We start from the raw sequence: 13321 nt of genomic DNA, 5'->3' as shown, positions 1-13321 counted from the left end.
AAGGTAAAAGTACTTTCCTGTTACGTTAAGAACTAAAGATGTTTAAAACCTACTCACTCCATGTTATAAAAAGAACCCTTCAATATCACTAGCGTTAATGTTTTAATTGGCATTTTGCAGATATTTCCCTTAATAAAAGGAAAATTCCCGAAAGAAACTGGAGGGTGTTCGAACACTAAAAATGTTAAGTGGTAGCTCTGTAGTTTGTTGTTACTTAAACATTCCGTCGTTGTTGGTCTGGAAAGACATACAAATTTCAACCATCTGGGGCTAGTTTTATCTCTGGTATATTTCTCATCTTTCGTTGCTTAATTACGAACAATTTACTTTCCAACACAGGTTCAAAACTCGCTATCATCTCTCGACAAACGAGCTACGGAAAAAGTTTCCTTAAATCTTCAGGCTCCAGGACCAATGGATAATTTCTGTCATTGAATTCTTAACCTCGGATAATGCATTTCGCGTGCTCTGATTGGTTCACTTGATCTAGGTTATCAGCTCATATACCTTAGTTTGACCTTATGTGGTAAATGATTGCGTTAAGCGTTGCTTAACTAAAAACATTTTCGCCGGAAAGCAAAATTTCTCTTTCAATAAAGCCAAAAAAAAATTTTGGAGGAAAGTTTGGATCGATTCCGATGTTTAGAAGTAGGGGAAAAGGCAAGAAATGTTTATGTGATGAGCCTGCGTCTGTCTGACCACAAGGTCTTGCACAGCATCGCATCTTCATCGAGTTTTCTCGATTTCGCTCGGATTTTCTTGCTTTTTTCGCTCGTAGAATCGCAACTTCTTCTGAATCAGTGTAATGTACAGCAACATTTAGGGTTTTTTTTTCTTTTTCAGCTCCTCATCCTTGTGTTGACATTTGTAGTCATATTTGTCTAATAAAACCAGGAGGTTATAGATGCGCATGTCCTGACGACAACGATGGCAGTTGTGTTGAGAGCGTCCATGTGCCTGGTGAGCTCCACTGCAGAGTTTTAGCAAGAAAAACAGTATAGATTTGACGGTTATAAGATTGTCATTTTGTAAAAAGGGCTTTACAACTTCTCTTGTTTGCATTAAGAAATTTGAACCAACTTTCCAGTGACTACGTTGGAGTTGTACGAAAACTGTTGACGTTTTTAATAAAAATCTTACCCCTTTCATTCCGAATATCTCAATATTAGTTCTCCTTACTGATTGACATAAATTGGTTTTTATGTCAGTCATGGGAATTCGATGATATATCTAAAAGGAAAGGAAAGAAAAGGAACTTTTATTTACTAACCCTAACCGGTAAACGTCTAGTCGTTCAGCCCTGTAGCACTAATTAGGGAGGACACTGTAAACTGAAATTAACAATTAACGCAAATCAAGTCAAATATTACTTTTTGAGGCAAAAAGCCCATTGATACATTTAAACTCAGCAAGCCAACAAATAACCTCTCTGGATATTTCATTCCTATTCACATTTCTTAAAATTTAAAAGCTACAAACTCGACCTTCAAAGGTAGTCAGTACATACAAATGCATCTTCTTCAACGCCAACATCATGGGGCAGTGGGTATTGCGTAACATTACTTTCACCCAGCTCTTGATTTCTTACTTATGGTTATATGATTTCTTATGTTGGTTTGTTAAGAAACAAAAAAATGATACCGAAATCAGTATTGAATGACACGGAGTTTTACTGTCTACCCTCTTTTATCTAGTTACTTCAACACGCATTATCATTGTTTTGATATATTTTATATTTTCCCTTTTCCAATTGTTCAGATGAATACGGTTGCTCCGACGAACCAAGTATGTACTTCATTGACCAAAACAACATCAAGTGCATTAACATGAAGACATACAATCACACCTACGTCAATGTGAAGACCGTGAAGACAGGTCTTGCGGATGCTGGAGCCATTGACATTGACCTCCGCGAGAGAATAATTTTCTGGAGTGACCATGCCCAGTGGACAATTAACAGGATGAGTCTTGACACTGGTGAAGTTGAGGTATAGCCGGGTATTTGTATGGGTAATCAAATAGTGACGAGTAAAATTAGGGAATAATTTGACGCCAGGGAAGTTATTTGATTTTGGACAAAACGCAAGTGAAATTATTTCCTAGTTTCACGAGTATACCATTTAATTAGCTATTAATATCATGGGTAACAAATGACTCCTTAATTTTCAAACCTGAACGTCACTTTGGCACTTAGGAAAAGTTACCATGGCAATATTGTAATTCCACACGTAAAATTATAAATTAGCGTGTAAATTTGGCGCCAAAATTAAGAAGTAATTTGTCACTCATGTTATTATGATATAAACATTTGCGAAAATAATCAGAACATTTTATTTGTTTCGGGACACACTTCGAAGGCAGAGAGATCAGATGACGACCGAACGGAGATGAACCGGCGTCAGACAGTCGAGACAGAGAGAGAGAGAGAGAGACACCTTGTGCATCAAACTTTCAGACTTAACGGCCAACGGTGACTATCAGAGAGCTCTAGCTGCTTCATGCGTCATGCTTGATGCAGGATCTTCTAACTCAAACCTAACACAAAGCATAAGCTAATTGCCTTCTCTTAAAAACCAATCAGCATCTTTCTAGTGACCTTCGTTGGTATCAGAGTAAATAGCTTCAAGGTTACTGACGTGTTGTCTCTTCTCCTAGTCGTGTTCTTCCTTGATCATCAAACGTTATTGCAGTATTCCTTTTTGAACCAGTAATACCTTCGGGAAGCATTGTGGTTTATGGACAAAACGAAATATGCTCGTAATTCAATCGATTTTTTTATTAAATTAAGACAGTTACTACGATTCCAATTAATGTATAAAGATGACTCCGACCCCTTTTTAACACAATATACAGATAATTATAACATTTTATTCTTAGAAACAGAAAAGGCACCAAAGGTGTCAGTTATTCAATCGTTCTCATTCCCACAGGTAATCGTCGATGACCTTGGTCAAGTGGATGGATTGGCCTACGAGTGGGTAACTCGCAAGATATACTTTACAGATTACATTTATGAAAGACTCGAAGTGGCGAATGCTGACGGAAGCTACAGAAAGACATTGTTTTATGCAAACATGTACAACCCACGTGGAATTGCGGTGGATCCAAAGTCCGGGTAAGTTATATTATCTTTTATTGCCAATTATCTACCAATTTACTGACTTATGATAAGGGACTCAGGGATGGCGCAGCGGCCATTGTCGCCTAGGTTCCATTACCAGACTTGCCATCCCATCTGGGTTGAGTTCGTTGGTTGTCGGCTCTGCTTCGAGTGTTTTTCTCCGGGTATTCTGGTTTTCCTCTCTCCTTAAAATACAATCACTGATTTGATATTATTTATTTGATTTGATTCCATTCCAGTACAGGGTCTTCAATAAGTGCCTCAACGCTTATTACAGTTGGCAATTTAATTAAAATGTATTACCCCACTTTCAAATGATAAATTGGTTATGTGAAGACCGACTCTGTAGAGTTAATACCTGCATCAGATTAACAATAATATTACCTCGAAAATCGATCATTAATGAAGAAACCATCATGGCACACCCCATACATAGATTATGCATAAGCAGAATGGAAGCATATAAACCTCTTTTTGCAAATATGGTGGCCATTTTGATTCCCTTTTTTTGGAAGATCTCATGGGATGCTCAAGGGGCGAATTAATATGTATTTTCCCCCTGGGCATCTCTTAATACCTATTTGAAAAAATAGAAATCAAAATGGTCGCCGTGCGTCTATTCAATTATTGATATTCATCTAACCAGCATCCTATCTATACAATTCATCTGATCATTATTTATCATTAATTTTATTCATTCATTCATTCATTCGTTCGTTTTCCCACACATTACTTTGGATAAATGAGAAAGAGAATTTATGCTACTGTTCTTTTTTTAATATTCAGTGTTGTTAACTCCATTGTTTCTTACTTCAAGGTACATGTTCTGGACTGACTGGGGTTTAATAGATCCAAAAATAGAGCGAGCCGAGTTAACTGGCGAAAATCGAGAAGAAAATTTCTTTCCCTTGGGCTATAGTTGGTACTATGTGTTCACCCCCATGAGTGTGGTCATCGACTATGAAGCCGAACGCATTTACTGGATGGATGCATATGATAATTACATCGATACTGCAGACTTAAATGGAACTAACGTTGACACTATACATTTCATCGGCGAGAACATTTTTCCTGCTGATCTTGCCTTATATGGTGACAATCTTTATTGGGTTGACTGGAACAGCCAAAGTATTCAGTGGATCAACAAAACACGGCCTCTCTTGATGTTCAATTTTGGGCATCTCACTGATGTCTTTTTGACGGGAGCAGTGGTCGCTCATGAGTCAAGACAACCAATTGGTAATTGTAGTATATGCAAAAACTGAGTCTACAATTATAATATTAAAGACAGAAACATCCGTATTGAAACATTGTTTACTGAATTGTCATATTTGATCCCTTTTTTATAGATTCAGTATTCTTTTCGACCATCCAGCCTTTTATTTTTCTTTTCTTTTTTTAATAGCTTACAACAATCATATTATCTTATTTTTTTTATTTCAAAGGGCTTATCTCAAGGAGGCAAGACAGCTCATGAGTTCTTTCTCTCTTTTAAAGCCATGCCCTTAGGGTACCATTTTATTGGCAGTGAAAAAGGCCAAAATATTCTTCTATATGCAGTCTACTGATTTCTCTGTATAGTGATGCCTAGTATCGATTCATACAAGTGAGGCTGGCGGAAACACATAGACCATCATTTCTTTTTTATCTTTGTGCATACCAAATATGTACTTATGTTGATATCTACAAACTCTTCAGTTGAGTTTCCCTGGTCAACAATTCTTCTTTAGAAATTCGCCCTGAAATTAAAACCTTAGAAGCATGCTACCTTTTGTTTGTAATGTTTACAACACGAAAAGTAAAGCATCAATCATTTCTCCATGATTTAGAATATGGAAGTGTGCACACATGTCTTATAAACAACGGTGGCTGCAGTCATCTTTGCCTTCTGGCTCCAAATGGTGAATTCAAGTGCGCATGCCCGAATGGTGCATCACTGCTGAATGACCAAAGGACATGCAGTGCTGGTAAAACATAAATTTATACTTCACTTGATTGTATGAAAGATAACGTTATTGTAATCAGGCAAGAGGGGCCTCTTAAATGCCTTTTCCAAGTATCTAAGAGAAGCTTACATGCGTTTTCCTTGTCCCTAATGGAAGACGTCTTTAATTGCAAATTGCATGCACTTCCCGCATTTGTGTCAAGTAGGTGTATTGCCCGGCAAGAATTAATTATGAAATAAAATGGCAATTTGACATCACCAGAAAATCCACAGCCATTGGGGCCAAAGCGGGTGGAACGATTATGACTTGGGGCCATTTTCTATGTTGTCATGATCAGTTGTGTTACTCGCCGTTAAAACCTTCAAATTGGCTCGTAAAAACGGGACTCGTTTTCTCCGCCGCCGAGACTATTTGTTATGCGGACTCGGAAGTTATGAGGGCTCTATTTGTTATGAGCCAGGGAACTTAATTCTTAGGGCTCAAATGTACTGAACAAAGTTGTATACTTGTTGACTCATAAAGCTACCCTAATATGATTGAACGATCACCTTTTTTTGGTTGCTCCGAGTCTTCCTGGTGCCACTCCTTTATTTTATTTTTCTTTCCTTTGTGTTATTTTCATCTGCAGTGACCCAACCGACTCCACCTCCCCCAATACCAGGTAAGCCGGTTATAAATTGAAGAATATCGGTATGAAACTGCAGTGATCCGCCTAACTTATCAGATGTATGAAAGATATGAAAGTCTGAGATTAATATCAAATTACAAGACCTTAATGTTGTCAGTGAGAGAAAAATTTCCGAGAAAATGAAATTAAAGGACAGTCAGAGGTGTATAGTCATCTCCTTGCATTAGTATAAAGGTTGCAGCGAATGATGAGGTCATGTAAATAAAACTCGGAAAACCCGAAGTACTTATGCGTTACTTAACGGTTTTGAAGCAATGCATAATTAAATTTGCCCTTCTTCCAGATATCATGGTGCGTCTTAGAGGCTCCAACTCGTCTAATGAAGGCCGCGTTGAAATATATCACCAAGGGCAGTGGGGAACGGTGTGTGACGATCACTGGGGATTCAGGGAAGCTACAGTTGTATGCAGGATGCTGAATTTCACCGGAGCTCAATACGCTGTCAGACAGGCATATTTTGGAGAAGGAAATGCTTCGTACCCAATTTGGTTGGACAATGTCAAGTGCCGTGGTGATGAAGAAAGCATTGCGGCTTGCAGATACCGTGGGTGGGATATGCATGATTGCAGTCATTATGAGGACGCCGGAGTTATTTGCTACAACGGTTCGATACCACCCACGGAAGGTAAAGCGTTGGTCATAGTGTAACAACAAGTTGATCTCTTCTGCAACCAAATGTCGTAATCTGACTACCATCCCTGGCTGTAGATAGATCTCATTTCGTTCAGCCTCTCCCCTATTTTTTCGGCCTAAATAATTAGTCGTATCATGGACAGAAAAGAAAACCCCTCTCAAAAAGCAGACGGAAAAAATAGATATGAGGGTATCCTCTTAAAACGTGATATACGCAGATGTTATAGTTAACTTTAGTAGAGCCGTATTCGTAGAAAAGAATAATTAGTGTTCTCGTAATGATTTAATTTTTCAAACAAGCTAAAACAAGCCATACCAATTTGAAAAATACTGGCTGTCTCTACAACATCCCAAATTACATAACTTGGCAATTGCTTAAACTAGGGGCGCATGGTGAATAAACAAAACCGAAAACAATATTTCTAAATGCTGATTTCTTTTGGTTTTCTACTTATAGGTCCAACATTAGCCCCAGGACCTCATCCAGGCAAGTTGAAACCTCTGCTCCATCCAAAAAAAAAAGATAAAAATAAAATAATAATAATAATAATAATAATATTTAAATCTACGCTCAGGATCAAACACTGTGCACATGAACTATCAAAGCTCAAAGTCCATCATACACTTGTGATTTCCCTAAATTCAGACAATGCAGGCCGGGCCAAAGATGAGACGGTTAAACGTTGATGAGACTGTGGCTGTGATGTCTCAGTCTTCAGTGATTACTATATTCACAGATTATGTCATTCACCAATGTCGCCCAGTCAATATTGTGGTTGACAAAACAGCAGAAATCATCCCAATAACAGACATCGCGGTCCCATGGGAAAAATAAGAAATATAAGGGAAAAAATCGATCGATACAAAGACCTAGACATGGAGTTTCTCGCCTGTAAAAATGGACGGCGTTGTAGGGACACTGGGTTGCATGAAAGAAGCGTCTGCATTCGGTATTCTGTGCAAATTCCTCTCTTGTTTAGCCTACTGCCTAACTCTTATATTTCCGATGAACACAGCCTAGAGGACCGTTAGGCTCTCCAAAAATAATAATCATCATCATCATCATAGTGACGCCCATTCAATTTCGATTTGTTTGGTGCAACAATTTACACGATTACTGGTTTCAACATGTTCATTTTCATAGAAAGAAGTGAGATAGTGGCAAAAACATGAGCATCAAGTAAACCATAATATTAAATGAAATCCAAAGCGTCACCTCTCAAAGATTACTAAGGGGATGTTCATTAATTTTAATCGCTCTTTCGTCACTTAAACTATTTCAGAGCTTAGAGTTCGTTTGAGAGACGGCCCAACATCGAACCAAGGACGAGTTGAATTGTACTTGAATGGCACCTGGGGAACGATATGCGATGATTACTGGGGAATAGAAGAGGCAGATGTTATTTGTCGCATGCTGGGTTATTCCGAAGGAGCTTGGAGCACTCATTGTTGCTCGTGGTATGTTGACTGGTCAACACCCGACCAAATCTGGTTGGATGATGTTCACTGCACTGGGAATGAAGAAAGTATTGCGGAATGTCGTCATGGCGGATGGGGAAGTCACAATTGCTATCACGGGGAAGACATCGGAGTGGTCTGCAAGTTTACTCCACCGGCAGCTCCAGGTAGAACATATGCATGAGCATACGCCAGAAAATAATGTCTTTAGAGGACACTGAAATCTTGACCACACATATAAGATGGTTCGAGAGAGGGATATCTTCAAACTGTACATCCCTCTCTAAACATGGTTGGCGGTCGTTTCAAACTCTTACCTCTTACCTTAATCGAGTTAGTCACTGGTGGGAGGCGGGGCACCTTCCCTCGGTTAATTGCTTCAAGCCGCATTCGGTATTCAAATTTATATATCTTTTTTCACATATGTGGAAATTGTTATTAGGCCAGGGACGGCGGAACCGGGAGGGCTGGCAAAAAAATAAAAAATAAAAAACAAATTAAAATAATCAAAACACTCATAAAACATAAAAAAAAGCAAAAAAAAAAAAAAACAGAGGGAAAAACAATACAAAATGAGCAAAGCATTAAGACAAAAATATTTGAGCAAAGTATATTATTATTAGGTATATATACCTCTTACTAATCGAGTTCGAGGTCCTACTGAAAGTTACGGACCGAGTTTTTTCCCGTTGATTTATGGCCCAAGCGCGAAGATATTTATTATATCTCTGAGGTTAACGGGCGCGCGGGCAAGGAAACTAGTCAAAGTGAAGCGGAAGGTTCAACTACCACAAAGAATGCCGTGCCAAAATCCCAAAAATTAAATCTTCTTGGCTGTTAAGTTTGAAATAGTTGCTTGCAAGATTCAAACACTTTTCAGTACATGTTTATGCAACAGAAATGACATGAAAAACTCGCTAGATGATGTTTTGTCGAAATTTTAAATTTAGCGGGCTGTACAGCGGGCCGTGCTGTAGAATACGGCCCGCTAATTTAGCCAATTACGGCGCGCGTACTATCTGAGAGATATAATAAATACTATTATCAAGTATTAGTTTAAGTATACGTAAGGCTGGAATATGTGTATTCGGGGCCCACAGACGGATTTTTCGCGTGTTGCTAAGAACGTGAAACGTTACTTCCGGAGAGCTGACACACTTGCATCGAACGTTTTTCCAAGCCCTTCCTCGCGCTCATTCTCAGATTAACTGTGCATGCGTAAACGAAATGAATTCCGGTTTGAGAGAAAGCTAAATTTCCGGCAGTCTTTAAATAAACATAATTTTCTTTTATGTGGCACGTTTCACTCCCAAATGCAGAATATAGCTAAGCATTGATTTTTTTCAAATCATCTTTTTTGAAAATGTTATGGGTATTTCAGTATCGTTTATCTCTTTAAAAAGAACATTTTTCAAGATAAAAAGAAAACCATGCTTGGCTGGATGCTAAAACAAATACAAATTATCAAATCCCTGTTTAAATACCCAAATTGTGTAGCACGTGGACAAATTTAGAGTTTTCTTTTATTGGCCACGTGACCATGGGCGTGGCATGATGACGTCATATTTAGGGTCATTGGTTTACAAAAATTGGAAACTGACCAAAAGAATGCCAAATTCTCTCAAATTACTTAACCATTACATCCTTAGCAACGCACCCCAAAAAACACGACAGTAGGCCCTTAAGTTATGTATGTATCAAGTAGCAAATAAGAAGTAAAAAAAATCTTGCATTTTACCGAAGATCCACGTTTAATTTTTTGATATATCGTCGACAATGCTGAAAGTAGCTTCAAGATTTCAAAAAATCTGCTGGAGAATTCCCCCACAACCCCCTACAAGTTGGTGTCTCTGTCCCTTGGTTGTCCCCCTCCCCCCCCCCCCCCCCAACCCCCAATTCAAAATACACTCCACCGTCCCTGTAGGCCGTTGTTGCCATTATTGATCGCAACTCGAAAAGAAGAGTTTTTTTTTAAATTCTCACTATTCTATAGACCGAGGCGTTATTTTCAGCTTTTTCATTATTTTCCTTACTTACTTACTTAATTTCCTCAACCCAAATATTTAGTTAAATCAGCTCTTTAAAATAGAAATTTATAATGCAAGAAAGTGCCTCTGCACATGAAGATATTCGACCTGCTTCGAGACTAAAATACTCCGACCATTTACGATCTTTTTTTTTTCCTCCTTACTTGAGACAACGATGACGCAAAACAGCGTACTTACATTTTAAACTCTGTTTTATAGATCAAATTGTGAGGCTAGCTGATGGCTATAGACCCGGAGAGGGAAGACTAGAGATATTTCACGATGGATACTGGGGAACTGTCTGCGATGATTACTGGGATCTTAATGACGCACAAGTGGTTTGTCGTCAACTTGGTCAGCGAAGAGCTCATCTTGCTCCGATGCTCAGCTTGTTTGGCGTTGGAAATGGACATATATGGCTGGATAACGTGCATTGTCTTGGCAATGAAAGCTCCGTTGTGAATTGTCCACATAATGGATGGAATGACCACAACTGTATCCACTATGAAGATGCATCTGTCATTTGCTCAAATATGACTGCTGAAAATCTCCGTAAGTTTAAACCTCTTTGAAATGATGATTTTTGGATTTATTTTAATATATGGCGACCTAGCCGACACTTATCATCATATCAACTCCACTAAGTAATGAGAATGTTCTATTGCAGCTGTTTCCAATGATTTCTTACTTGCTTGTGAGGAAGGTCGCAGATTGTGCTACGTGATGTCATTGCCTTTCCAGCAGCATGCAACTCCACCGATGCTACCACTTGACTTATTTTATTCTCCAGTCGGGGTATCGTATGACCCATTTGAAAAACTAATGTACTGGACCGATACAAATGGAAACATTCGAAAGTCCCACCTAAACGATAGCCTTCCTCAGTATGTGCTACCAAGGCCGATGAGACAGCCGATGGGTCTCGATATTGACATCGTTTCAAGAAATATCTACGTTGCGGAAGAAGGCGGAAACAAAATTCGAGTTATTGCCATAAACGGTTCTTACCTAGCAGACTTAATGGACGTCGATTCGCCTCAAGGAATTGCTTTGGATAGCTTTTCAGGGTAAGCTTTCAGTGTCACGGCAACTCTTAACAAGTAAATCTTTTGATCACTCTCATAGAGCCTTGGTTTTTTCAACTTTGAAATCAAACAATCTAAATTGAAACATTAACCGGCTTTTAATACACGATATCATTTCAGACTTGTTTGAAGTGCATCAATTGTCCAGGTAGAATAAACATCATTATCTTATCCCTCTGATAGGAGGTTGGCCATTATTCTCCAATTTAGAGGGCGCATTCTATTGTTCGGTTTATTGTATGGCTCAAGTATGATAGCAGCTACCGGTCTCTGAAATTTGGCAATACGGAATTTGTGCTTTAAAATTTAGTTGCTTAATACCTATGAGTATTCATGTATGTATTTTCGATCTTTCCAGAGTCATGTACTTTTCATCGGTTGGTGCCGATGTAAAAATCTATAAAGCAGATATGGATGGTAAAAACCAAATCGTTCTTACGAATTTCCCAAAAACTGCACCTACCATGGTTGACGTGGCTTTATATAAGCCGGGGAAGCGACTCTTCTTTTCCGATCAGTACAATAACCTGATACGGTACATTGAACTGGAGACTCTCCAGGTTCGCACATTCTCCTCTGGCACTCATCATCCTAGATTCCTAACAGTGTACAACCACACTCTTTTATGGACCGCTTATGGAGATGGACAGTTCTCAGGAGCTATATTTATGGCCAAGGCGACTGGTGGGAGTATTCCGGAAATGATGGTTGATGGATTCTGGAATCCATCTGGTATATACGCGTTCAACTCTAATGCGTCTCAAGGAGCAGGTAACTCTTTGCACGCTTTCAACAGCCACTCAATTAAACCTTTCTAATTATGTCGAATCTTTTAGTGTGTTTTGTAGAAAACACTGTTGGTGTCCTTAATAAATAAGACCTCGGTTAGAAAGAAAAGAAATGCCAAAAAACAAATTTCTAGTTTCTAAAGAAACTGTGGTGGTGCGTCGGTGGGAGAGTGAGACAGGATAATTTGGTTTTATCAAACGTGTTGATAAAGGTCTAATTACCACTGTGAACGATTTGGAAAGCTGACGATTCGAGCGTCGGCCCTTCGTCAGGGAGAATATGGTAGGTGTCGTTGGTTCTTATGAGGGTGTGGAGAAGCCGAATCGATCCGTGAAAATCACTGACCACTTTTCATGTATCTCCGCAAATGTCATATATTGCATTGCCTGCGCACTATGTAAGAAAACCTGCAAAGGCGAAACAGGGAGAATATTGGCGGACCGCTTTCGCGAACACCTACGAGATGTAGAAAGAAGTGACAAAGATGCAATAAACCAGTGTCGCGCCATCAGTCCCACCACAACAAGACAATTTGTGGCCTATCCTTATACCACGGGAACACAGAAAGCGGCAAAAATCTGGAACAAAAATTCATCTTCCAACTAGATTCACTCTATCCTCACGGAATCAGTGAACGCCTCTCATTCTATTAAGTTGTTCACAAATTCATGCTACCATATTTCCACCAATGGCAAAGCTCCTCCACACCTTAATAAAAACCAACAACACCCAAATTCCCCTATTCGCTCTGACAAAGGGCTAACGCTTGAAACGTCAGCTTTCCAAATCGTTCACTGGGGTAATTATACCTTTATCAACACCTTTGATAAAACCAAATTTTCAAATGACAAAAAATGTTGGTTCGTTCACTCTTGCGATCGCGTCATTTCCGTGGCTGGTCCTGAATAAGAGAACGAAGTATTAAAATTGTACGTATCCTGCAAACAAATTCCCTTCGTCTGGATTTACTATTGATACCCGAGAAAGAAGAAGGCGACTATGCCTTTTCATTTACATGTTATGTTATATGGAAGTCACTCTACATACAGTATCATCTATTCCAAAAAAGGCGTTTTCATCAAAAATACGCATTGTAAGCGATATATGTTTTAACTGGGGATTTATTAACATAGGAATCATCTTGAGCTATTTACTTCTTTGTTAATTATTTGTTTTGCAGAACAATCGGCATGTTACAACAATGGAGGATGCTCTCAAATATGTGTCTCGAAGCCAAACGGCAGAAGTTGTATATGCCGAATCGGAATGAAGATCGGACCAGATGGAACAACGTGTAGGTTTTGTGTGTACCCAACTTAACCTCCGAAGCCACTCTGAACGCGTTGGCAATGCGATTCTTGTCAGAAGATCGATTTGACGCCGAGCTCTTATTGCGTTATTACTTTACATTGCCTAAGGCACTTAAATAGCAAAATGCTACGGCAACCAAAAGGGATAGATTTTGGTCCAACATTTGACTTGATTTGCGTTAATTGTTAATTTCAATTTACCGGTTCCCCAATTAGTGCTCCAGCGCTAGAACTACTAGACACTTAAATAAAGTTCCTTTTTTT

General features: G+C 39.0%; 1 protein-coding gene across 1 annotated transcript in view; it reads left to right on the top strand.

Moving 5' to 3' along the window:
* Positions 1 to 13321, top strand: part of LOC137993048 (prolow-density lipoprotein receptor-related protein 1-like) — a 93001-nt gene that overhangs the window by 44765 nt on the left and 34915 nt on the right. Inside the window, exons 31-43 of the mRNA XM_068838704.1 lie at positions 844 to 960; positions 1759 to 1988; positions 2931 to 3115; positions 3939 to 4360; positions 4951 to 5088; positions 5696 to 5728; positions 6039 to 6380; positions 6846 to 6875; positions 7672 to 8013; positions 10093 to 10425; positions 10541 to 10940; positions 11317 to 11729; positions 12928 to 13041. Of these exons, the coding sequence (XP_068694805.1) occupies positions 844 to 960; positions 1759 to 1988; positions 2931 to 3115; positions 3939 to 4360; positions 4951 to 5088; positions 5696 to 5728; positions 6039 to 6380; positions 6846 to 6875; positions 7672 to 8013; positions 10093 to 10425; positions 10541 to 10940; positions 11317 to 11729; positions 12928 to 13041 (3099 nt within the window). The remainder of the gene's footprint in view (positions 1 to 843; positions 961 to 1758; positions 1989 to 2930; positions 3116 to 3938; positions 4361 to 4950; positions 5089 to 5695; positions 5729 to 6038; positions 6381 to 6845; positions 6876 to 7671; positions 8014 to 10092; positions 10426 to 10540; positions 10941 to 11316; positions 11730 to 12927; positions 13042 to 13321) is intronic.

The sequence above is a fragment of the Montipora foliosa genome, chromosome 2 (assembly GCF_036669935.1).
Source record: "Montipora foliosa isolate CH-2021 chromosome 2, ASM3666993v2, whole genome shotgun sequence".
NCBI lineage: Eukaryota > Metazoa > Cnidaria > Anthozoa > Scleractinia > Acroporidae > Montipora > Montipora foliosa.
The sequence above is the reverse complement of the archived record's forward strand: the minus strand, read 5'-3'. Positions and strand labels throughout refer to the sequence as shown.